Source organism: Fistularia commersonii, chromosome 9 (genome assembly GCF_037954325.1).
Source record: "Fistularia commersonii isolate RoL2024-O1a breed Wild chromosome 9, RoL_Fcom_v1.0, whole genome shotgun sequence".
NCBI classification, from domain to species: domain Eukaryota; kingdom Metazoa; phylum Chordata; class Actinopteri; order Syngnathiformes; family Fistulariidae; genus Fistularia; species Fistularia commersonii.
Genome location: NC_141292.1, coordinates 10,823,609 through 10,849,292, shown reverse-complemented (window position 1 = coordinate 10,849,292; position 25,684 = coordinate 10,823,609). Strand labels below are relative to the sequence as shown.

General features: G+C 39.0%; 1 protein-coding gene across 2 annotated transcripts; it reads right to left on the bottom strand.

The window, feature by feature from the left end:
* Positions 1–75: 75 nt before the first annotated feature.
* npdc1a (neural proliferation, differentiation and control, 1a) lies at positions 76–24,172 on the bottom strand. Of its 2 annotated transcripts, none has more exons than XM_086152458.1 (9): positions 23,766–24,172; positions 11,014–11,160; positions 3,223–3,336; positions 2,380–2,520; positions 2,008–2,077; positions 1,652–1,742; positions 1,429–1,508; positions 1,223–1,322; positions 76–1,086 (listed from the first exon to the last, which is right to left on the bottom strand). In XM_086152458.1, the coding sequence occupies exons 1-9, from the start codon at positions 23,869–23,871 to the stop codon at positions 1,015–1,017; spliced, it is 921 nt and encodes a 306-aa protein (XP_086008584.1). In that variant the 5' UTR covers positions 23,872–24,172; the 3' UTR covers positions 76–1,014. The 2 variants fall into 2 exon arrangements, with proteins under 2 accessions (XP_086008584.1, XP_086008585.1); XM_086152459.1 differs by having other exon boundaries at positions 2,008–2,074; positions 23,766–24,029.
* Between the last annotated feature and the right edge of the window lie 1,512 nt (positions 24,173–25,684).

Sequence of the window (25,684 nt, the reverse complement as noted above, 5' to 3'; positions counted from 1 at the left end):
TGCTTTGTTTCTCTCCACAAATGCTTTCTTGTTTCAAGGTGAACAAGAGAGAGAAAAAAAATGATAACACACTTGTTTTCATGAGGTAAAAAGTTTTATTTCTGATTCTTGTTCTGCATGTACAAATATCTATAAAAGGTGAACACTTTCACTCTTTTATGTACATTTTGCAGAAGGTGGTTTATTTGGGATCAATGAGAAGGACAAATGGGAAAAGGGGGGAAATACAAGTAAGTGAAAATCACCATCTACAATTTTATCAATATAGTCTATTGCCAAAATATCATTCAGATGCTCAGAAGTCACTTTTACTGTACATTCCTCGTCCGCCAACTGGATGCGTACATACAGGAGGCGGATTGTTAAAAGCATTTCCATGATTCAAACACAGTACGGTCAAACCATGCAGAAGACATCAACAAGTACTCCAACTTCCTATATATTGATTTTCTTTAATCTTAAAATCTTTATTTGCAGCTTATATGAAAAAAAAAGTTCTAGTAACACAAGTTGTAATGTTTTCCTTACTAACCCTTGTTGTGGTAAGAGTATTTCTTCCTTTTTTTTTTTTTTTTCCAGGTGAGATATCAGAGGTTTGAAATGATTTCCTGGGTATGTGTTAGGAATGTGGTTTAGCCATGAGCTATGCGGGATGAAACAAGGGAGGGCACCTGCTTTTCAACTTATGTATATGTGATTCGGGGTCGTACATTTGTCTGGTATCACATTCTTTGGAAAACAGCTGCGGAGGGTGACAGGAGAACAGAGGTGTGGAGGATACAACCTAAAGTTTGAATTTTACATTTAAAAGACGGCTGTGGTCCCGAAAATAGACACAGAAATAAATTAACAAGGAACCAAACACATTTAGGATTAAAAGCTGTACTTAAGGAAGAATTAGTAAAGGGGCAAATAAGGAACCCATCACAACATATCACCTCATCATCAATCAGGACCTTCAATTTACCTGCAAGCAGTTAAAGATCAAGTGGTTTGCACCAGATATCTACATGTTCACTTCTGACTCCCTTGATAATGCATTGTTGAGTCATCAAAAAGAGGGTTCTTCACCTCCATCTCTCCTGTCTGTAAAAGAGAAATGAAAAAATGAATCATGCGGCAAAGTTCTGCAGTGAGTGCTGTTTCACATAATAATGTATTTCGGTTGGAATATGTGTGTGTGTGTGTGTGTGTGTGTGTGTGTGTACGCCTTTTTGCTCACTGGTGCAAGTCCAGGACACTCATATACTGTGAAGTCCCCTCCCACTTCTTCCTCATCAGATGTGACCTCAGAGTCAACCGCTTTTTGCTCAGGTTTGTGGCTGGAAAAGAAAAAAAAATACAAGCTGAGACAGAGAGATAACAAAGTAATGGGATCAGTTTGGTAAAAAAAAAGGTGGGGAAGTTCCGATTTAATTACAAACCTACTTTGCCATTGAAAGCATCTGCTGTTTTTGATGTTGGTAGTGATACATTTGAGCACTTTGGGCCAGAGTTTTATCCCCCATCTGAAAAAGGGAAAAGGGATGCATGTATGTGATGAGTTTCAAAGAAGCACATGGCCGTGCTGCTATGGTTGCAGGTTTTGTTGGGGGGGGGGGTGAGAAACTAAATTGGTCACAAGTCCACGAAACAACAGCTTTCCACTTACTGCTGTGCCGTTGGGTGGATCAGGGGGTGAACCACCACCTCCATAAGCCGGGTAGTCAACCTTTTGCGCAAGACGAGACTCTCTCTGCAGCCTAACACATGGACAAGGGGTTAGCAATGATTGGATGTTTTTCTTTTTCCAATCTTCATAGAGGCTCCAAATATGAAACTAAGGCTAAAGAGCTAAAATTATTGAATCTTGAAATAATCTGGCGCTTCCCAAAAAACTTTGTCCGAAGTGAATGAAACACACATACAGCTGGCATATTTATTCCACTGTCGAGGTTCAGTGTGCTCCTCTTGGTTTCAACTGAATGCATCAATGATACAGTCACACGCAACAAAAATACAACTTACTTGATGTAACAGACAGTCGCCAGGATCACGGCCACCGAACCCACCGCGACACAGAGCGAAATGATAACTGCTGGTTGATCAAAAGGAAGAGGAAATGTCAGGACATAGTATGTTAACTGGTATAAAGAGTGATTGAGTAGCTGGCAATTAATAACCCAGCAGAGGTATTTATTTGAATTAGTTTGAGATTTGGATTCCGTAATGTGTAGTAAAACATCAATAGACTCTAAGCCGGTGTAGTGAATTAAAGGGATAAAGTGATACTGGCAGAGAAGCAAAGAGTATGAAACGTAGATGGGCTGAACCAAAAATGAAAGTGTCACAAGACCAAGCCAGACTGCAATTCCAAACCGAACGCTGGATCATACTCACTGACAACAACACTGTCGCCCTTGGGCCCTGGCACGAATATGGGAACGACTCTGCCCCCTGGTCCGGTGACCCTTGGCTGAGGGGTCATGGAGGCTGTTGCGTGAGGGCCTTTAGTGGTGGCATTCCAAGAGGTGGCAACCACTGGGGAGAGGGAGGAATAGTGAGATGCATCATCAGTTTTTATGTAGAATTAAATTTATACCATTGTTTAATTTTTGCAATTTTTTTTTCTGTTTTTTTTTATTTATGTGAAATATGCCACTGAATATATATGAAAAGGCATCACAGATAGCACAGAAAAAGCATAATCTGGAATGGGATATATACTTTAGACCAAAGCAGGAGATTAATCGTGCAAGTTGAAAGGGGCACATCCTTATCAAACCTTAAACTGAGCTTTTGCATTCTTTAATTCATGTAATTTCATTGTTGAGTTTTTGGGCTTTTTTTGTTTTGTTTTGTTTTTTGCTTATTTTTCAGTAATTCTATTTCAATTACATTGTTCTCTTACTTCATTGTAACATTTGGAGATCTGATATATTTCATTTATTTATTGTCAGGGATAGAACTTCGGCTAGGGTCGGGTGTGATTGATGTTGTTTTGGCACTTTGCCTTCCAGTTATTTCCTAGGAATTCTTTTGTGACCATAAGATTTTTTTTTCCTGATTTTCAGGTCAGTTCTGCTGATATTCAGCTATTCGTTGACATGTGTTGCCCCGCTCGGCACACATTGTTCTATCCCCTGGTTGCAAACCAATTGCCCTTCAGGGAAGTTCAGTTGAAACGTAACAATTCCCTTTAAACTGACCGTCACCGCCCCCTGCCCCCCTGCCCCTTCTCACCTGAAGCTTTGGGTTTCTTTTTTGTTGGTTTGACTCCTACCAATTCTTGTTTCTCAATGTAAGCGTGAAGGATGTCGATCTCTTCATCCAGGTCTGGGTAAGATGTCTCTTTACCTGTGGAAAAGACAAGACTTTCAGAACAAGTTTCATGTATATACAATATGGATGGACAATTTAGTTGTTTTATTTTTTTATCTTATGTTTTTTTCTTCTCAATTGAAAGTCAAATGTATCAGTAGATCAAACAAGCTGTAAAACAATAAACACAGAATCATCTAGATTTAGGGAGATGACCAAGAAACTTTTTGGAAGAAGAGGTAACCTGGCTTTCAAGACACAGCCACTTACAGATTTACACATATTCCTCAAAACTTGGGACATTCTTGAAAACACACATTTCAAGCTTCTTAGTTGCTCAAAAGGGTGTGAGGGAGTGCTGTAGACAGTAATGTTTCCCCTGGGAAAGAGAAAGCGTATCAACGTTACCAGAGTGTGTTAGAGGGGTGCAGACATGGAGTGTGCCTTTGCATGTTGTTTGTTTGCAGACTAGATACAAACAGAAGCAGACAATACTAAACGGCTGTTTAAAAGCCCTTTGGGCCAGACATTCCAGTCAAGCTGCCAAGGTCTCTGGGGTGACCAGAGCCCATACTGTGTGTGTGAGTGTGTATGTGTGTGTGTGTGTGTGTGTGTGTGTGGCCCAGGGGGTGGGAGGAAGCACAGCAGGGTGCAGGAGCAATCAGCCAAAACTTTGCCCCATTGGATTTCAGTTTGCTGTGTTCACAACCCAGCCTCTGCAACCCCTTCTCCAGGTCATGCTTCAGTACATCATATTTGACATGAAATACATTTTACAACTGTGCTGTCAGTACAGAGTACAGCAAGTCGTGGAAAAGATAGTGAAGAATATAAATTGTCCAACATGAAGACCTGATTCACTTGATCATGAAACTATATGAGGACTTGACCAAAAACTTACAGAGCCTAATTTCAAACATTTTGCGTGAGATAAATGATTTCACTCTGTACAGTCATATCATTTTTTTTCCTCATGTTGCTCAAATGAGCAAATATTTACTAAGAGTAAACATTGCTGATGGGTTCCCCTTAAAAATCAGCAGGCATCCCTTGAATTTTGATAGACAAAAAAAAAATCAGAAAATTAATTACAAGGACATGAGTAAGAAATGATCTAAAAACAATCAGGAACTTATAATTAAATTGGACACTAGTTATCAGCAAGAAATGAGTGTGACCTCACCAAAGTGGGATCACTGATTTCAAAAGAAAATGGCAAAAAAGCTGAAATTGTTTAAAATGTCATCTTCAGATTTTTTAAATTCAAATGCTTGTAACTGATGCCAGTGCTTGAATGTGAGCTCAACCTACTCCTCATTACACTGGAGATAAATTAATTTATCTCCTATCAAAGCGCACATTTGTACCAAACATACACATACACACGCACACACATACACAGACACACGTGTATTAAAAAGTTGGCTTCTGAATATCCCTCATATCCACTTTTTAACTTTTATACTACCCTTCCCAATAACATGCATTGTGCGATACGGTGCCGTGAATGGCAGCCGCATTGCATATGTGGCGAATAAAAAGGCAATGAAGGAGGATATCTGAACTTATACGTAATTATTCATTGTTACTCAACATGCACGACATTAATGATTACATTGCTACTTTCACTCCATAAGACTGGCCATCTGGCGGAGCTATTGTGTATCATACGACATGCCAGTACTTTCACTGTCCCCTTTGTTATTTTCTGACCCCCCTCCACTAATGGCCATTTAGTGCACTGCATAGCAGGTGTCTGTGGAGGCGGGTTTAGCCATCTGTACTTTGCAGGTGGCTGAGAGCTCCAACAGGGCTGGGCTTGGTTGTGTTTCACATCTCGGTTTTCTTTCTAACGCGTGGGGTGTTTTTAAATCCTTGGGGGAAATTGGCTTAATTATAATATAATGTTATATATATATATTTTAGTAAGGGCAACCCCCTAACCCACCCGGTAGGTCCTGTCCGGGGGCTAGTTGATAATTTATGTAAGAATCCGGCTAGTGCTTGAATTTGCGTGGTTTGTCACACACTGACAAAGCACGCACACCTCAGCTCATGTAAGAGAGGTTTGTCACTAGCCTGATAATGACCCATAACCTCTTGAGAGGCACCCAGGGGGGCACTGGGTAACTACAAACAAACCCTAAACAGCTTAAAGGGAATTTAGTGTGACACACATCTGTGCATTTCTCTTGTCCAACTCACGCCATTCACATCTCTTCCTGCCTCAAACCTCATCTACATGCACACAAAACACACGCACCAACACAGTCCCTTCCTGTACCCTGTTTATCCAAATTGTAAATCAAGTCAATTTTCCCACTTAAATTACTACTGTCTCTAATTGGGATTCAGATTGATAATTTTGCAGAATATCCTGTATAATAGAAAATTAAGGGCACTATTACCAAAAGCAAAAACAAAAAAAAGAAAAACAACCAACACAATGAAGGCAGGAGGAGAACAATGTGATGCTGTAATTCAGTTTATGGTCGATCAGGTTTTAACTCAGAAATGTAAACCTTAACATTGTGTTTGAATATTCAAAAACTTAAGACTGAAAAAAGAGTGAGTCAAAATTACATAAAACACAAGTGTCCAGAAGAGATAAAAACATGATTTATTGCAAGGCACTTTGTTTTATTAATGCAGTGACGCTGCAGCTTCCTGTCTGACTTGACTTTCATGAGTCAACTGATGAGTGTTGCTTCCCTCTTGTGGGCAATTCTAGAGTGACAGGGAAGTCGAGGGAGATAGTAGTGGAGGAAATCCAAGCCAGAACAGTTAGGTTTAGGGTTAGATAAGCGTTCCTGTCTGAACGGAAAAAAAAAAAAAACAGGGAGTTGGTTTAATTAATCTCTGAGCCTTCTATGGACCCAAAATATGGACCTGGGAAAATGAGGTTGAGTATCTAGCTGGTTGGAGCACCGTTGTCTTACACTCAGCCCCTTCTCCCCCAAAGCAAGAAGATTCCCCGTTTAATCTAGTGGTTCACTATTGTGTGTCGATCTTGATTCTCTATCTTTCTCCCACAGTTGAAAAAAAACATGCAGTATGTGAAATTAAGAGTCCAAATTGTCCATGACTGTGAATGGTCATCATGTCTATATGAGACCTTGTGCTCTACACTTGTTCAGGTTCAGGTAAAATCCCATCCTATGTCGGCTGGGATTGGCTTAGATCCCCTTGAACCCTACAAAAAAGGATAAGGTGTGTAGACAATGCATGTCTGTTTTATACAGTATCATTGCACGGTTTGAGAAAAACTGTCCTGTTTTGGTTGTTAGAGATTTATTCAATTGTGACTACTACTATATGTTTATTACCTCGTGGCGTACCTACAGTAGTGAGAACAAGTATTATAAACAGAAGCCAGAAAATCACATTGTATGACTTTTAAATAATTAATTTGCTTTTTATTGCCTAAGTATTTGAGAAAACTCTGACCAACCAGTAAGAATTGCATCTCACAGACCAATTAATTCTAATCCTCCTGTTCTCCACTCATAACCTGTATTAACTGCACCAGTTTGAACTCGTAACCTGAATTAAAGACACCTGTCCTCACATTCAATTAAACAATCCAACCTCTCCACAGTGGCCAAGACCAGAGAGCTGTTTAAGGACATCAGGGATAAAATTGTAGACCTGTACAAGGCTGGGATGGGCTACAGGACAGAAGGCAAGCATCTTGGTGAGAAGGCAACAACTGTTGGTACAATTACTAGAAAATGGAAGAAGTTCAAGATAATGATCAATCTCCCTCGATCTGGCGCTCCGTGCAAGATTGCACCTCAGGGGGCATCAATGATCATAAGGAAGGTGAGGGATCAGCCCAGAACTACACAGCTGGACCTGGTCAATGACCTAATAATAAGTTCTGCAATTTTGATGTATCAAATACTTATGTCATGCAATAAAATGCAAATTAATTACTTAAAAATCATACAATGTGATTATCTGGATTTTTGTTTTAGATTCCATCACTCACAGTTGAAGAGTATCTATGATAAAAATTACAGGCCCCTTCATGCTTTGTAAGTGGGAAAAGCGGAAAAATCAGCAGTGTATCAAATACTTGTTCTTCCCTCCGTATGATGACAAAGTTTAATTAAAAAGAGATTTCCTCACATATTCCCTGCTTTGATTCTCTGGCTAAACATGACGCACATCTATATCAACTGACACAGATGTAAAAAATGAATACAAAAAAAGACAGTAGAAGGACTGACAGCAAGCAGTAGAATGCAAAGTATCCGGCAACATGGAGACACCTTTAGTACATACTAAAGAATGGCATACACACTCGAGTGTTCTGAGCACTGTGGCTTCGAGGCGTAGCAACAGTGTTTACCAGTGGGAGTGCACGCCTCAATGGCAAACAGAAGCGACTCCTACTACCAATAAAAAGGCCTTTCGACTCCCTCATTAAGCTTCTGCTCTCTCGCTCACAGCTCCTTTGTCACGAAAGCCACTTTCTGTCTATTGTAGTCAATACATGAATCTCTCAGACATATTAGGTCTCACAGCTGAAATGTTCATACTCACATCTTGATTTTATATTATACCCGACACAGATTTTGGAACGTGGGTAAGTGTTAGACCCAAACATATAGCAGTGTTAATGAAAGTCAGCTTGTATCAAATTAAATGACAGATGGAAAAAAAATTTATTGATGGAAAAAAAAAAAAAAAAACACTGCAAAATACTTAAGCAAACATTTATTCGTACATAGTGATGGAGTTCATCAAGGCTCACTCAACGGGATGAACAGACATAATTCATTGCATCTAAGACTTTTTTATGTAGTTTTCTTATATTTCCATTGCTTTTGTTCAAGCTCAGCATCATATTCTCTGAATCCTCTAACCCAATAGAGCTTTACAGTATTATTGTATTTATTCAATCAGTGTAGAAATTCAGACTGTGCTGCAGGACCAGAGATGATTTCCAAAGGTGAATTGAAGGGAAACTGGTAGAAAATCACTTTCTGCATTTTTTGAACTGCGCTCCTCTCAAATGGATTACGTGGTTACAACTGGGAAGATATCTAATGATAGTAGGAAATTAAAAAAATCACTTTCATCCCTTAAATTCAACATTCTGTGTTTCTGTTAGTGTGGGGAGAAAAACAGATGTGGATTTTCAATGCGGATCATTCTGTCCTGTTGTGGCTCAGCACTTTATGTAACCACTTTAGGGAGCTTAGCCACAGCCTCTACTGGATGCATTAGCAGATGGAAAAAAGTACAAGAATACAAATACTATAGTATGCAGAAAAAAACAAACAGACCACATCCTCTGACACTGATAGATAGATAAGATCTATAAATACAGCTTCCTCTCTTTAGCACAAGGTGACTTTTTCAATCAATACTTTGACATGTTCTTTCAATCATCCCTTCCAAATGTTTAAGTCTCCCTGTCCTCCTGCCAAGTCCGTACTTTATCCTCCGACCACACACCCATCTAAATTATTAATCCCTTCAGGACACACACACGTGCCTACTAAACTACTGAAAGACACGCACAACACACACACACACACACACACACACACACACACACACACACACACACACACACACACACACACACACACACACACACACACACACACACACACACACACACACACACACACACACACACACACACAAGTGGTATTTCAGACATTTCAGCAAGGGCACAGGTAAAAAACAGGATCACACTACACCTAATGTGTCATACCAGACATGGACAGAATAAAGATGGAGAGCAATGGCTCAAACTGAAATGTACAGAGATGAGAACTAAAAAGAGATCAGGCTGAGATGGATAGGGGAAGAGAAAGGTAGCACAGAATCAATAGCAAATTGAAAGGAAACAACTGAGTGATGTAAGCAACAGGATGTACACGTTGGCAAAAAAAGAAAAGACCCAGTGAGAGGGAAAGCGGTGGGCACGGAAATGCAGGGGAAAAAGGCAGAAGAATCAGTGAGTACGTGTCTCTTCAGTTAAATAATTTGATTAGTGAAGCAATTGTCGCACAAAATGGTAACGGCTCATTTTGTAAAAACAACAGTTATCAACACATACCTCCTCCCCACCCCCACCCCACCCTCGCAGTGTGAAGTGCTTGAGTCCGTCTGTTCCTCTGAACAACATCATCACAACGACTGAGCTGATTTTCACGCAAGCCACTGGATAGGCAGAGCAGGAGTGGGGGAGGAAGACTTATGGAGCACCTCTGGCTCAAAGAGATTTATATCCACATTTGTGTTGAACATTGTGAGATGGAGTCATTTTATAATATCTTGCTTATACCTCAGGCAATAAAACATGCCTGCAAAAGGTTTATTTACAGTTCTCCAAAACTCCTTTCTTGAAACACAATACCATCATAGGTATAACTAACAATATAAAACGCAATTAAACTGAGGTTCTCTAGCCTAAGTAGGAATCACTTTTATTCAAAGTGACTCATCAGGGCTGATCCGAATTTTAAAATGGTACAACATTAATTAAACATGACATTTTCCACACTGTTAGTTGTATCCACTATGAATTTACTGCTTTTCCGAACAGATTATTTCTGAACAATTTTCATGTGATTTTAATTATAGTTTGAATTTGAATTATATCGTTAATATTCAGTGGATCTGTGAATTACCTTTTTTGTAAGATAATTTCTTGATGATACAATATGTCAGGCAGTTCCTCATAAAGCAAGTAGCAAACATTTGGGAAAGAAACCACAAAGAAAAAATTAACGCAATCTTCAACAGACAATCAACCATGTCTTATCGGTTATGTTAACAATAGAATGAAAAGCATTCATAACCGAAATTCATCAAAGGAAATCAAAGTAATAAAATCTTTAGTGCAAAATCCAGCCTTACATGTTAAACTTATGATGTGATTGATTGTCACTGATGGAGGCCTCTGCTATCCAAATGCATTTTTTTACCCCAAAGAGAGAAGGTTTGGGGTTCAAACTACTTCAACAGAAATAATTTGAGGGATTTTCTATCCCTTAAAAATGTCTTACATGTTGTATTTTTCAAAGAAGAATGTTTCAAATAATAAGCACCAACCCCAGTGTCTTTGGCAGGCTGCAAGAGATCCATGCATTCTCCTTGCCCTTCATTGTCGTTATTAGATGTTGGCCATCAGATTGCTAGATGGACCAGCCACACAGACTGACACTCGTGTCATGTAAACAGCCATCAGTCATGTTTTCAGTGTAACCTGGTTTATTCACTGTAATCTAGTTTTTGTGTGCTTTGAGTATGAGTTAATGTATTTCAGTTTGGGGATGGATGTCATTTTTGTTACACTATCGCTCTGTATCTAAAGAAAGAGAACTGTTGTTATTAGGTCTTGGTCATTTGTTTAACTAATTTCTCCATGTATCAGAACCAATTTTAATTGGTATTTGCATTTAACCTAATCCCTGTTCTATTTTGTCTTTAACAAATCTAAGCAACACATACATAGTCAAAGCAATGAGACAGACTGGAGAGTTTTGTCACAATAAAAAAACTCAAAAATACAAAAGTTCAGATTGTGGTCATTACTTTTAAATGGACACACGTAGTACTAAACCGTCTGGTATAAACTTCAGTAGATCCCCTGGGTATTTTAATTTACATGATGTGGTATTTGAACTGCCACATTTGTCAAATCCTTCAAAAATGAAAGCAGTCGGTAAATGAGCGTCAAGTCTTTACCATGTGGATGGTGTCTCCTTCGGGTCACACAGCGTCCCTCCTCGTTCTCCTCCAGGGGGTAATGGCAGGGACCACAGTGGGAGGAGCCAGGCTTGCAGACCTCGCGTCTCGCTTTGGCACAATCTATATGAGGGCACTGACTGCTGGCTGTGTGAGACAAAGAGGCAACGGCTTCATTAATATTCCATGTGACGCTTCCACTGCAAAACAGACATGACTAGATACTTGGTCTCCGCAGCTCCATTCAGAATCCAAACATTTGCCCAGTAATCTAGCAGATACATCCCACCTTCAAAACACTTCTTATATTAGCTGCTATTTTATTGCAATTGAAAAATAAAAAAATAAAAAAATAATTTAACTTTTGGCTACAAAAAAATATCAGTTTAAATTTCTCCCATGCTTTCCTTTACTTGCCAGCATTGTTTTTAAAAATAAATGGCAATTTCTTTATTTAAAAAAAGATAAATGACAATTGATATTTCATCTGGCAGTACAAAAACTTAAATATGAACTTTCAAAGCCTATAATGAGATTAACATCTGGATTCAGTTAATTGATATTATATTTACACACAGAAATACTGCAACAAAGTGGTACATAATATTTTTTCTCCTCATAATGCACTTTGGGGTTTATGGCTGTCGTATCAAACAGAGTATGAAATCAAATTCTAAATTCTGAATGGGAAGAACAGTACCAGACAAAATGTTCAGATATATTGTATGTCATATCACGCAGTACATATTTTTCATTCTCAGAAAATTAAGCTCAGGTGAAACTTCCCAACATGTATCTGAAAATGAAGGACTTTTAGAGTTCAGAAAGACCTACGTCTCTGACTTCCTGACTGAGTTTCTACTGAAAGGGCAGTAGCATTGGAAGGATGTTAACAGTCCAAAACAAGAGTGTATGGTATTAGATGTATACAGGACCACAAGTGAAATCAACATCCAGCTAAATAAGCTTGTTTTTCAGGTAGAGCTCTATCCTGCTTAGACAGCTTAGCTTTACCTGACACGTCAAGTGGGTTGGTGATTGGATGAGCCATCTGTTGATTACCGACCACCTTATAAACTAACACCAACTAATCAGATGCTAGTTTAGAGAGGAGTGTTTTTATTCTTTCCCCCGCAAGAAAGCTTTGAGTGCCATTATTTGGAATCGACACTATAGCGGTAGCTAAACTAATTTCCATAGGAGCCCCCTCTATTGTTTAAGCTACTTAAACTGATGTGTTTCACTGTCATCACAGTTTAAAACCTTGTAAAAAGAAGCTAATTTATCAAATCCATTCCTGTGTGGACAAAAACAAATAATCCGAAGGACTGCCGGATGGATTCTCATACAGTCTTGCAGACACAGCTACAAGGTCATAGTTATCTAGCCAATTAATCAAGGACTAAAGCAGCTTGCTTGCCTGCGACAATGAAGCCTTTTGCACGACCCTTGAATCGGTTAGCCGGGTTGTTGTTGCAGTCACTGTGCACAGTATGTGGTTTGTGCTTAGTAGACAATCTGCTGATTTCAGTAATGTTAGACAAGTATACACTGAAATTCAGTGAGAGGATAGGGCGCCGTGGGAAGGTCTTGAAATATACAACATACCAAGGATACTTTTACTGTGGTTTTCTCCAATCTGAGATCGGAACAGTGTTTGACCTGAAGAAAAGTATATTTTGATTGGCATTTTGCACCCCAATCAGCCCCACCTCTTAAACAATCCAAGACAGGTTCAACCAAAGTAATTTGCGATTAACACAGCTGCGCCCTCACAGATACCGTCACTCAGGTTAGATAACCATTTGACTAGTTTGCCACAAAAGCTGTGCCCACAAACCGTGCATTAAAATAAAAACAAGCATAAACACACAGCTTGAAAGACGTACATAGGAGGAAGTGGGTCACAGCATCACAGCAGGTGTCTCTAGTAACAGAGTGCAGATGGAGCACTGAGACGCAATCAGAGCGGATCATGAGCCTAATAGCTGCACCGCAGCACAGTCAGTATGAACACTCAGTGTGATGTTGTGGCAGACAGACGGTTAGCCAATGGGTAGAGAACAGTGGATCAGGCCGTGACTGTTGTCACAGAGTAGATTTCAATAGCCAGGGTTGTGGATTACTTCAGGTGAGGGATCATTCTAATAAAATGTTTCACCATTTTAGGAGGATTCAACGATTAAATATAATGTATGTTTTTTTAAGCCTTTTCTTGCCAATTTATAACGGGAGAGAGATTTACACGTGATAACAGATTACTGCAGCAGAGACCGAAAAGAACTCTATGGCAACATGGTTTGTGGTCTGAGGAAAGATTTGAGGTATGGAAGGTACAGTTTGTCATCACAAATGTTGATGAAATGAAGAGCAGATAGCAAAAGGGGGAGCAGACTGATATTGATATTTTATCAACCTGTGTATTAAATGTGCATGACAAATGTGTTATTATCTATCCATATTCTTCTTGGCTGTCAATGGTATTGTTTATAAATCCAAGAAAATCTTAACTGAACCCAACAACTAAGCAAAAGATAACACAGTGTGAAGAATACTAACGATTTTAGGACATATTTTGATCATGGGTTGGGCTGTAGTGTTATTTTCTTAAAATTGATATCCGCACTTACCCTTCACTGATACACATGATATACGGTATTTAACTACTTGCATAGCCACAAATGATATTGTTGTTTTCTCTAAAGTGACAATTAGTACAAAAGCTTGCACAGCACACACGTTTTGATGAAGGGTTGGATCAAGAATGCACAAATTCCCAGGGTTCGATAATCTGATGAATTACTGAAAAAGTAATGTAACAACACAACACCTGCACAACACCTGTGACAAAAAAGATAATAACACAAAGATAGTATTAGTTTCTCCAGGGAATCCCTGCGACCCTGTGTGTTCGAAATTGAATACATGAATACATAGTGTCATCTAACTCTGACATTGCATGAGGCTTTCCTTGAATTCGATCATACCATAAGTGAATGAACGATAATTATCTATATCACCTATTTACTTCGATATTTGATCATGAGTTGCATTTAATCAACGAGAGAAATAAAAACTAATGCTTATCTTGATGAGGTCACGATTAATTTATCTTTCACGTGTTTAAATTACATAAATTGATATTAAGATGTAAATTGATTTTTTTTATTCTTTATTTGCTTTAGTCCATCATTAAAATATATCAGATCTTCCCTGGAACTTCTGTTTTACTGGCACTTCAACTACAGCAGCAGCACAAAGAAAAACAGAAATATTATTAACATAAAAAGCATATGAAACTTTTATGACTTGTGTTAACTCCAGAATACATCAAACCATGTAGGAATACATACATTTAACCCACAAATGTTGACATCACGACACAACTAGACACTACGACAACACATAAACACCCACCCACCCACACATAACTTGTCACTGATAACTCTGTTGCCTACAGGAGTGGGAGTCGAGTGACTCATGGGCGATTGAGCGTGAGGCAGAAAGTGAGAAGAAAAAACACAAATTCTCAGTCCGAGGAGGGAGCCGGGGTTAAAAAGAGCGTGAGACCGGTGATGGAAAGTCAGATTTGTCTCTAATTCCCGTTAAAACACCTACTGCTGATACCGAGGCAGTTTCTTAGTAACTGTTGATACCAAAAGAATTACACTTTATGTCTTACAACAAATCACAAAACTAACGAGGCACCTCAGAACTTGAGGACTCTTTTGGATAGTAGGTCTTTTTCTTGAGTCTTTTTTTCTGTTCCCACAGCAACCACGGCTGACAAAGTCCGCCTTTTAAAGTGCAGTCTCACCTTCTTTGTCTTGCCAGTTAAACATGCTCACTGTAGAGCCCACTTATTACTCCATCACCTCCTCCCTCAGCTATTGCTGGAGCTACTGTTGCCCGTTACATCCATTCTATTTCTCTCTTCTTCTGCCATCAAAACTTCCCTGAATCACATGGCACTTATTTTGCGATTTATCCCTGATTTATACCATTTATACCTGAGCTGGGTTGTTTCCCCTCCTCAGTCACTTCTTCATTGGCTCCTCCTGCTTCCCATTCCAGAGTAACCTCTGTATATATCTTGTATCAGTCCCTTTGCTGGGGGGTACTAGTGTTGGTATTTTCACACTGGTTTCTTGGTTTGTGTTTTCTTCTCATGCCTCAAAGCTCATGTCATTGTTTTTCGGTTTCTGGTCAGTCAGATGATTGAATTGTCTATGGTAGTATTTTTCTTTACGTCATTTATAAAGGACAGTTGAGATAACGCCAGCATCAAGTCGCGTGTTTGGGTTGTCTTTAACCGTGTCAAATCACTCATTCTATTCTTGGCATAATGTGGCATTTAGCCCCAATTATTTGTAATGCAAGGTTTTCACTCAAGGAATAAAGCTCATGTGAGGAAAATGTAGTATTTGCCAATGTTATTTCTTTAGTGTTTAATTGTAATAGGGAAAAAATGAAAAACATGCTCATCAGTGCTTAGCAATGAAGCCAAATTCATGTACTCGAAATTAAAAGTACTTCAACAAACAACACTGTGTACGACTTATTACAGTGATTTTGAAAACTTCTTACACATACTTTTATCAGCATTTCAGAGCAATTCTGGGCAAGAGTCATGTTAGATTATTTTTGAACACAAAGTTTAATTCTTCTGCAAATGAACATCCATGTTCAGTCTAGTAATCAGTCTTACAGATAAGCAGGAATTGTGTTTGCACCAAAAAAGCATAGTGGATCAAACCTTAGCCATTGATGCCACTAAGTACCATTAAGCAAAGGGAATGTCATGTTGCAGCAGAGGCTACTAGTCCATGCAGCTAACCACATGTAATGTAGGAGGCCATCATTGAATCATTGAATCTTACACAATTCCCTTATTGATAAACAAATTCCGAATTCACCAAACAGCAAGATGTAGTCGTAGGAAGTGTTTTTCCAAGGTCTTCTCAATGTTCATGCTACCATATAGCTCAGAGTGGCATCTCTGTCTCCACACCTACCTGTTGAGTCTTAGTTGTTGAGAACAAACTTTTCAAAAGAGGCAGGATTTTCCCCAATTAATAGTTTCACTTCTTTGTGAAGTGATTTTAGACCCTATGTTTGACAGATTAGACCACCATAAGCTTTAGTATTGGACACTGTTAAAAATCAACACATTTACATTTACTTTCATGCAGATGTGAGGAGGAGAATAATCAGAACACTATGGAGGACGCTGTCAGTAATATCTTGGCATGTGGTATATGTACATATATTATCTGAAAACACAGCTGTGATGACTGTAATTAGTGTCAAAACTAAGTGTCTTCTTGTAAATAGCTAAATTGTAAAGAGTTTTTACCGCTTAGCATTTAATTAGCCAGCAACAGCACAACAGTAAGCATTACCTTAGATATGAACTGGTGGTTCAAAAGTTGTTACAATTGTCTGAGTCTGAAAGAGTCTGGCACTTCTTTGGTTGATGTGTTTGTCCAGCTGGTAGATTCGAAGGGACTTACCAAATTATTTTGAGAGTATATTCTTAGTCAGCAACCATGATAATCCTTTTATGTTTTACACAACAAAGTGGAAAATGCCGCCACACAAATCCTGAAACAGAAACTGTCTGCCCCATGACTTTGTTCTCATGACTCATATTTTACCTTGATGAACTGATGCATTAAAACGTTTGGTGGAAAAAGTGGCATGGTTTTGTACCTGTAAAAATGCAAATGTGCCATCTCGGTCATCTCGGTACACATCACAATGCTGAGAAAGACAAGGCTAACAATATAAGCGGTAAAGGTTGAAAGGAAGCAAATGAAAGTCATCATTTCCTATTTGATTAAGTTTGTCACTAACGAGGGAATGGATGTGATTATTCTCTGATAGCGCGGTCTTGACTAATTTCTTCTTGCTAATGTTGCTTTTCTACTGCATACAGTTCATCTCAGATGATCCTCCCCAATATTATGATAATTCTGTGCTGTCATTATTACCGTCAGAAGATTACATCCCATGGTAAAGAGGTTTATGCCAATAGGTGGGTGGCAAGTACAAGATTCCCATTTCTGTTTTCATGGAAATAACCTATGCCTTTGGATGATTTACATGCTGGATTACATTTTTCCAGAGCTGAATTAGTTTTGAGTGTATTCAATGGGATTATTTATGGAATAGCTTGAGTTGGGAAACATGTATACACTCATAAATGCATACAATGACACAAACACATATTCATACAAATGCGTATTTTTAAATACATAGATATAAATATACATAAACATAAACTACAAAAATATATACAGATGTACCCAGGTAAAATCCCACTTGTCAGCAGTGTGAATAGTCCTAATTAAATTCGTTAAAAAAATGCCTAAGATTGCCATGAAAGAAATCTAAACATTTTCTTCTGAACAAATTGTAAGATAAACAAAAAACAAATAAGCAAGAATAAAAAGCCACACATTTTCAGGAAGTTACAGAAGAAATTATCTACACAGCATCTCAAAATTATCAGCAGGTTTTCTGAGAATTATGACCAGAACTTAGATAGAGAACATTTTTTTAAGCATTTCTAGTTATTCATGTGTGTGCGTGTGTTTGATGTGTGACTGGCCCACAGCCAAGTAGATATAGAAATACACACTAAGACCCTGAAATACTGGCATCTGAGTATTTCAGTCCGCCTGCACCATTTCCTTGCTCATCAAGGAGCCACATGATGGGAAAACCTATCATATGAAAATGAACACTCCTAAGCTAGGCAACTCCAGGTGTTAAATCATCTCTGATTCATCTAAATCAGAGCCTTGTGATGGAGGGCGGTCTCATGTGCATGGATAATTACATTTACACACAAATCTAATGTATGTGCACTTCGCTGAAGATGTGAGTCAGGGGAAGTGAGAAGAAATGAGGGTAAAAAAAAAGGGCTGAAGCTCAATGATCATTTACGTTCCTTACTGAATAAAGTTTTCATCTAACGTGCTTTTGGCGTATACATATTGTTCTATAAAATCCGCGCTATCATGCTTACTGAAATACTAGTAAAATTGCTTCTCCCGATAAATCAGGGAATAAAGAAGTTGCAAGCTTTGGCATAACAAAGGTGCCACAGTGACAAGTGAATGTCACCGTGGCAACATTCATCCCACGCAGAGTTGTTGCCAATTAAAGAGCTCAATCAAGGAGACAGACAGAAACAAAACCAAGGACGGTCAGGTAAATGGAGAAGGGGGAAGATAGAGAAGTAAAGTGTACATAAAATGGGTTGTTGCAATAAAGTCTGTGGAGATGCAAAGTGAAAAAAACATTATGTAAACCCGGGGAGTCAAAGTGCTCCATGGAACAAGTGAATATGACTTTCCAAACCATCTGCTGCTGTGGCTAGGCTGTGCGCTCTGCAGCAGCCCAGCCGGGGAGAAACCAAGAGGTAAACAGGCTGGAATACATGCGCACACGCACGCACGCACAGACACACACACACACACATGCACAGACACACACACACACACAGACAGACAGACACACACACACACACACACACAAAACAAATGTCCTCAAATCAGTGATTCTTGGAGAATGTGAGTGTTGATGAGGAAATAGGAAACAGGCCGGGTCACCCATTGCCATTGTGTGCGTTTCCTGTCTTTTAGATAGTGCAAAGGAAGTGAGCTTAATGCTCTTAATCAAGTGGAAACATTTAAGATCTTTGCAGAGCACTCTTCACTTGATCCACAAACAGTTTCTTTCCACATGCACGACCTACATATATGTGTCTGTTGGCCACATTAAGGTGGCTTTTTCTGTAACTATGGCAATTTCACATGCTATGTAGCCTCGTTCAAACACTTGCACACAAAAACAGGCAATGCTGTGACTGCAAATGAAAACTATGAGACAACCACTGTCATAAATTGGCTTATACACATATACACATACATACATCATACATATGTGTGTGTGTGTGTGTGTGTGTGTGTCTGTGCGTCTGTGTTTGTGTATATTTATATAGGGAGAGAGAGAGAGAGATTTAAACCAATTTAACAATGGAAACCGTCTTGAGGTGGATAGTTACTTCAACATTATTCAATTACTACTGAGCCTTGACAATGTACTGATGTAATGTTGCAAATAAACTTTGTAATCTGGGGCAGTAACACCTGGTGCAGTAAAAGTGCTGCACAGGAGGCGGGAAATGGGGCATGTATTTGCACCTGTTAGATGCAAACATGAGAGATTGCAGATGCAGAGATACCTCTTGACAGAGGGGCAGGAAACAAAATTGAAAAAAAAACAAGTGGTGAAAAGGAAACAAAAAAAGGTTGCTCTTTCCTTCAATGTGGAATTCAAAGCAGTTTCCTGGTGTTTTTTGCTATTGTCTTCCATTGTGTCTCCCTCTCCAATCAGGCTAGCAAAATGGGACGTCATTCTTAGCTCTTGTGTCTTTAAATGCTTCCAGGTGTGGTTAACCATCGCTCCCCCCAAGCACATCTGGGGGCTGACAGTGGGTTCTCAGCTGACAAAAGCAAAGTTAAGGTGATAGATGGGTGGTTTTTGAAAAAGCCTCAACACATAGGCCTTGGCTAACCACTAATTATTCTGACACAAGATGACTACTGTGAGGATCAATATTATCTGTAAGTATTTCCCGGCTATTTTACATAATACTTTATATAATGGTTGGCAGTTTCCCCGTAGGTTCTCTGGCTTATGCCAAAACCTCTCTCTCTCTCTCTCTCTCACACACACACACACACACACACACACACACACACACACACACACACACACACACACACACACACACACACACACACACACACACACACACACACACACACACACAAACACAAACACAAACACACACACACACAGCCAGGTTCATTAGGAACCAGGAGCATTTAGTAGTTTCATTTTTTGAGCAGTGTACTTTTCTGCATCTTCTCACAGGGGAAAAGAAAAACAGATATTTCAAGGAATACTCTGACAAGAGAAATCAGCGTGAACTAAAAGCTACTGGTTTGTCAATTTTTATTGGCTACATTAAATGCACCGTGATGGTGTCTATAGTAGCTGAATTGTCCTGTGTTAACAAAACAAGTGATGGATAAATCAGAGTTACATTCTCCTTGCCTCTATGATCCTTGCAGTAGGCTGTATTTGATACATATTGAATCATATATAACCTTAAAGTGTACAGAGAATCTTTCAAACCTTAAAATTTGATGTATAATTGCAACCTGGATCATCATCCAATAAAAATGTGGGTAGGAATTGCCTTTTTCTAAACAAATGTTTGCTAATTTTTAGTTTTAAAAATAATGTGTTCTGTAAATTGACTTGAAGGCCAGCAAGGTGGTGTGGTGGTTAGCACCTTTGTGCCTTGGGATCCAGTTTCAAACTGGGGTTGGTATGTTCCATATACATACATACATACATACATAAACACACACACACCATTGTGTAATGTGATACAAAACAGTAGCTTCTGTTTTTTTCTCCCCAAACACATCACTAAATCCCTCTTGATCCATGTGTTGAGAAAGTCATGTTTTACAACACAGTTCAGTCCACTGCAACGCTCCGCATTCCAACCATATTTGACTCTAATGAGATTTCCTGTTGTCTGAGAGCTTCAGTGAGTTAAAAGAGCGCATTCAGTTATTTAATTGTGTACATTCGCTCTGCAGGATCGGCTTAATGTCCCCTGGCAGTCTGTGTGTGGCTTTTCACCTCACTCTTTACTGCTCTCAATAGCTACTACAACATTGATGACTAATTCTCCTGCGGGGCATAAAGAGTGACTGAAAAGCACCATAAGGAGAGACAGAGAGAGAGAGAGAGAGAGTGTGTGTGTGTGTGTGTGTGTGTGTGTGTGTGTGTGTGTGTGTGTGTGTGTGTGTGTGTGTGTGTGTGTGTGTGTGTGCGTGTGTCATAGAGAGAGAGAGAGGGAGACACTGCAGATAGGAATCGTTAATGCTTAATCCTTGTGGAAGAAAAGGTCTGGGTCAGAGACTCTCTGAATAATAATCGCACCAATGCTATGTGAGCTTGGTAGTGACAAATGTGGCATTTAAACGTGGCAGCACAACAGAGATGAATCTGAATTAGATTATTGAAGATAGTGGGTGACGTTTACATAGGGTGACGCTGAAGCGCTAAAATTAGCACAACCAGAACAGCCAGAGAAGTTGTTTTGTTGGTGACAAAAGCAATTTTCTGTTGCAGTTCATGTCATTTGCCCCGCTGAGCAAGAATAAAACAGCTAATCCAGCTCGCTTTTAACTTTACATTCACAACAATACATTTGATCTGATGTGATCAGTCAACTTTACAGGTACACTGAATTACTTCCATCCCAAGGCCCTAATTTCTGTGAGAGCTTTTTGGTGTATTTTGTATGCATGATGATGTGTCAATGTTTGCTGAGGCAACCAACTGATCCACTTCGTACGTTGGTAAATCCTCTTCAAACCTGAATGGCTATCGAAGTGAACTTATCTATCACATGGGTAATATATCTTTCACTTTGGAATTGCTGTGGAATACATATACGTAAATATAATTATGACTCCGGTAATGCAACGTCGTCTCCCTGCATACATTTCAACAACCGGTACACAAACAATAACAAACATCACGGCATAATGTAACTGGTTCTACCAACCCACAACAGATGTCAAACTGTTGGTATCCAACACATAGTCTTATTGTTGCAGGCCAAAAGATAACAACAAACACATTTTTCCTCTCTACAACCGAGAAAATACGAATGACTGTCGGGAAGTTAAGTCTGTGTACATCCTGGAATAGCGATCTCAGCATTAACATGCATGTGGCCTTTCCAAACAGAGGCTCCGCAATGTTGAACTCTGTTGTCCCTGTAAAACATGTTTTAACCCCTAATGGGAAGAGCACTATGTGATCTGAGGCACTATAAATCACTTTATATGGTTAGTATTATGAAAATGCACCCATTACCCTGATCTGAACTGCTATGAATCACTTTACATGGTTAGTTTTATGAAATGCACTCACTACCCGGTGGATACATCTCATAATGTACATTTCAGGACATATTTATATTTCTACAGTCCAGGAAGAGGCCAATTTCATGTATAAGTCCATTAGATATATTTAATGTTTTTTGCTGGCTTACTAATCCTTCCCCCACATAAAATTGGGTTCACAAGAAAATGACATGACCAAATAGTTAGTCTAGGTCTTACAAAAATATATAAATCAACAGTAAACTGGATTCAAAAATCTGGGGTGATGGTTGAAACATTTGTTAAGAACATGCAGAAAAATAAGCAACATTTTTCTGCTTCTTGTGGATTAGTTTTATAAAAATGCATAATGACAGGACTACTGTACTTATAGGGACACATCCAGTAATTTCCCTCTGTTTTGCACCTGACAACTTCTTTTTTCCCCCAACAATGCAGATAAACATGAATATTGGTCACAATTTCTTGCACTCGCTGTGAACGCGGTGAACCTAGATTTTGCTTTGGCTCATCAAATAGGTATGCAAACCAGAGATGAACGTGCAGGCATGCTAGCTCGGTCTATAGGCGGAAAACAAAATCAGACCCGACATGGCTACATCTTCATCTTAAACACAATTCTTGTTTCATGAGTTCCTGTTGTAGTAGTATAAAACTCTGCTAACACGAACAAATGCTGGTCTAATAAATCTAGTCCTGGGCAGTGGCTGTTTTGTGTGAATGCAGTGTAACCCCTCTGATGAAAGCTAAAGATGTCAGGCTGTTGGTCCTCCCACGGCATTTCTGTGTCAAGAGTCAGACGCAGATTATCTCCCCAGCACACACATCAACAGCCTAACACACGCACACAATCATTTCAATTTTTCTTTTTTTTTTAAAGACAAAATGTTCAACCACTTCTCACATATCCATGTAACGTTGGCTCAGTTGTGGCAAACCTTATCTTTCTTCAGCTTTACGAGATAAAGCCTTTTTAGGAAATCTCTTGACTGATTTCCTGATAATTGAAAGCAGATTTTTTTTTTTTTTTTTTTTTTTTTTTTTTTTCAAAAAAATCTCTTTGACAACCCATGTGCACCAAAAAGTTTAAGAAGTTTTTAAATGGTTTTATCTCATTCATGTATTGTTTTGAGCAGAACACATTTTCAATGATGTAAATTCTCATTTTGTTTGACTATAAAGAGTGATTTTATTTTAGTAAAAAAAACTGCCAGATAAATGATACATACGTGGATGCACCATGGGTTTTGGTGTGAAGTAAATGAATGAAAACAAAAAAATAAGCTACTCAAATAACATTAATTATAATATGGTCTATGGAAGTACTTTATAGGCAGGTTATTTGACGCTCGTACGTAATTTGCTATATGTCAGTTCTTTACAGCAGCTGGTAGGAAGAAATGGACCGGAAAAAACGAGTAGGAAGGGAAATTGTGATTTTTCTTCTTTAACTGATGTTTTGTTTTTTTTCTCTTGACATTTTTACTTTTTCTCTTTCACCCGACAAGTGAAACCAGAAAGTCAAAACACACACAACTCTCTCTCCCGGCGGCTTCCCAACGTTAGCCAACATTTGCTTCGACTACGGTTGAAACACCAGCTGCCAGCTAGTCACCTTTAATACTCGGTGCCATTCAAATAATAGGAAGGATAAACAAATAAAACATGTGAAAATAAAACGATAGACACCGGCGGACTTGAGTTTGTGCGGTGGCTATCATTGTCAGTGACGGGTGTTTGTACCTGACGGACGAGCAGCGGCGGGGACGACGCAGAGCAGGACAGCGGCCAGCAGCGGTAGCGCGGCCCGCTGCCGGTGACCGCTCCGCGGCCAGGAGAACAGCAGCATCCTCGGGTCTTCCTCGGCGACGGAGAAACACGGGTGAGGAATATGCGGTCATTCCCCCATTCCTTTAATCTTCTTTCGGTTTTTTTTTTGACGGTGTTAATGTCTGTTTTCTTTTTTTCTTTTTTTTTTCTTTTTTGTTTTGATTCTAAAAGACGGCAGGTCGTCCGCTCCACTCACGCAGAGCAGTGCGGTCGGTAATCCGCCGCCGAGCTAAAGATAGCGGAGCTTCTGGAGGGAGGGGAGAGGAGACGTGTGTATGTGTGTATGTGTGTGTGTGTGTGTGTGTGTGTGTGTGTGTTTGACATGCTGCCTTCATCTCACTCTCGTAAATTCTACCACTTGTAGTCGAAGTCCAATTGCACTTTTTTTTTAATTCATGTCTTTATATTTTTTTAACGTCACCATTGCAACGCGGTCACCTAAGACTATGGTTTCAGTAATTCTATATTACATGTCAGGCCCTTCAATCCAATTTTTGCCACCTGCAGATTTCACATTTTTATCAATGTGTATAAAATTAAGTTTTTTTGACACATTAACACTGAAAAGTTATATTTTGAGAGCTTTCCAACATGAAAAAGCACACACCTTTATTTTTGACACCATAACCGCACTTCATTTAATTTAAAAATAAAATATGCAAACAATACATTCACCTAACTGTCATTCTGACACTGTACAAGAACAGAAGGATGCAAAGGCCCCAGTATAAGAATAAAAGCATCAAGACAAAACCCAGATAAAACAATTGTGAAATTACCTATTTAAATATGAAACTTTATAACAGCTCAGTGCAATTCAAACTCAAACAGGCACAAGCATGAGAGAGCAACTGCAGACATCTAGTACATGCAAAAAAAATAAATAAAAATTGCAGTAACTCTGTAGCAGGAGATGAATGACTTAATCTCAAACACAAAAGAGACACTTTCTGGATGTTTTTTTTCTGTTTGATTGATTCCTAAGTGGTAAAGCAGTGAAGTCACTCATCTTCACCTGCACAGTATGCATCCATGAAAAAGAACAAGCTTCTTTCTATTTCATTTTAATAAGTAGGAGCTAGGTAGGCTTATAGGCAGGACTGAGCTTGGCAGAGCATTATTGAAATAGGAAATACAATGTAACACTACTGAAAGACAGATGCCCACTTTCCTCTGCACCTATTACTGCAAACTGGGAGAAAGAAGAGTGGAAAACATTGACTTCCTCTAATTAAAGATGTAACACAACAGTGGGAGAAAATAATGTATTTCTCTCCTTTCCTCAGAAACATCTTCAAACGCTCTCATCCTGTCCTTCTGCTCTTAAGTGTGGGTAAACATTAAAAAATTCAGAACTGACATTTTCAAATGGAATTTTTGACATAGTTTAAAAAAAAAACATGTTAATAATTAAATTCCAAGCCTCTGTGTAAAACTCTGATGTCTCATTTCACGTCATGTTTGTATTGAAATATACCTATTTCTCACGTTCAAACGCAATTAAACACGTTTCCTGGTGGTCTCGAATATAGTTTGGAATTCCTACCGCTTCCCACAGCACCTGAAGGCAGCAGTGTGCGGACCGATTTGATACGTGATGACGTATTGAACCGGTTTGACTGATGCTCCCACCTGCATTGCAATCTCTACTGGTTCTTCACAATTACTTTGCCTGTCCTAATACTTCCTCCTGCCCTTTCCCTTTTTAAATCATATATTATTAAAACCTAATTTCCCATCTCAATTAATAGCCATGGCACATTTATTTTTAGTTCCCTAAACTTGTTAAAGTTTGAATAAAAAATGCACTGCTCAGGGTAAGCAACATATGT

Excerpts from the sequence above, each read along its gene's own strand:
- npdc1a (XM_086152458.1), bottom strand. The coding sequence starts at position 23,871 with ATGCTGCTGTTCTCCTGGCCGCGGAGCGGTCACCGGCAGCGGGCCGCG. Across the intron at positions 11,161-23,765 it reads CGCCGCTGCTCGTCCGTCAG|CCAGCAGTCAGTGCCCTCAT; the intron begins GTACAAACACCC and ends TGTCTCACACAG. Across the intron at positions 1,323-1,428 it reads CAGATGCTTTCAATGGCAAA|CCACAAACCTGAGCAAAAAG; the intron begins GTAGGTTTGTAA and ends TTTCTTTTCCAG.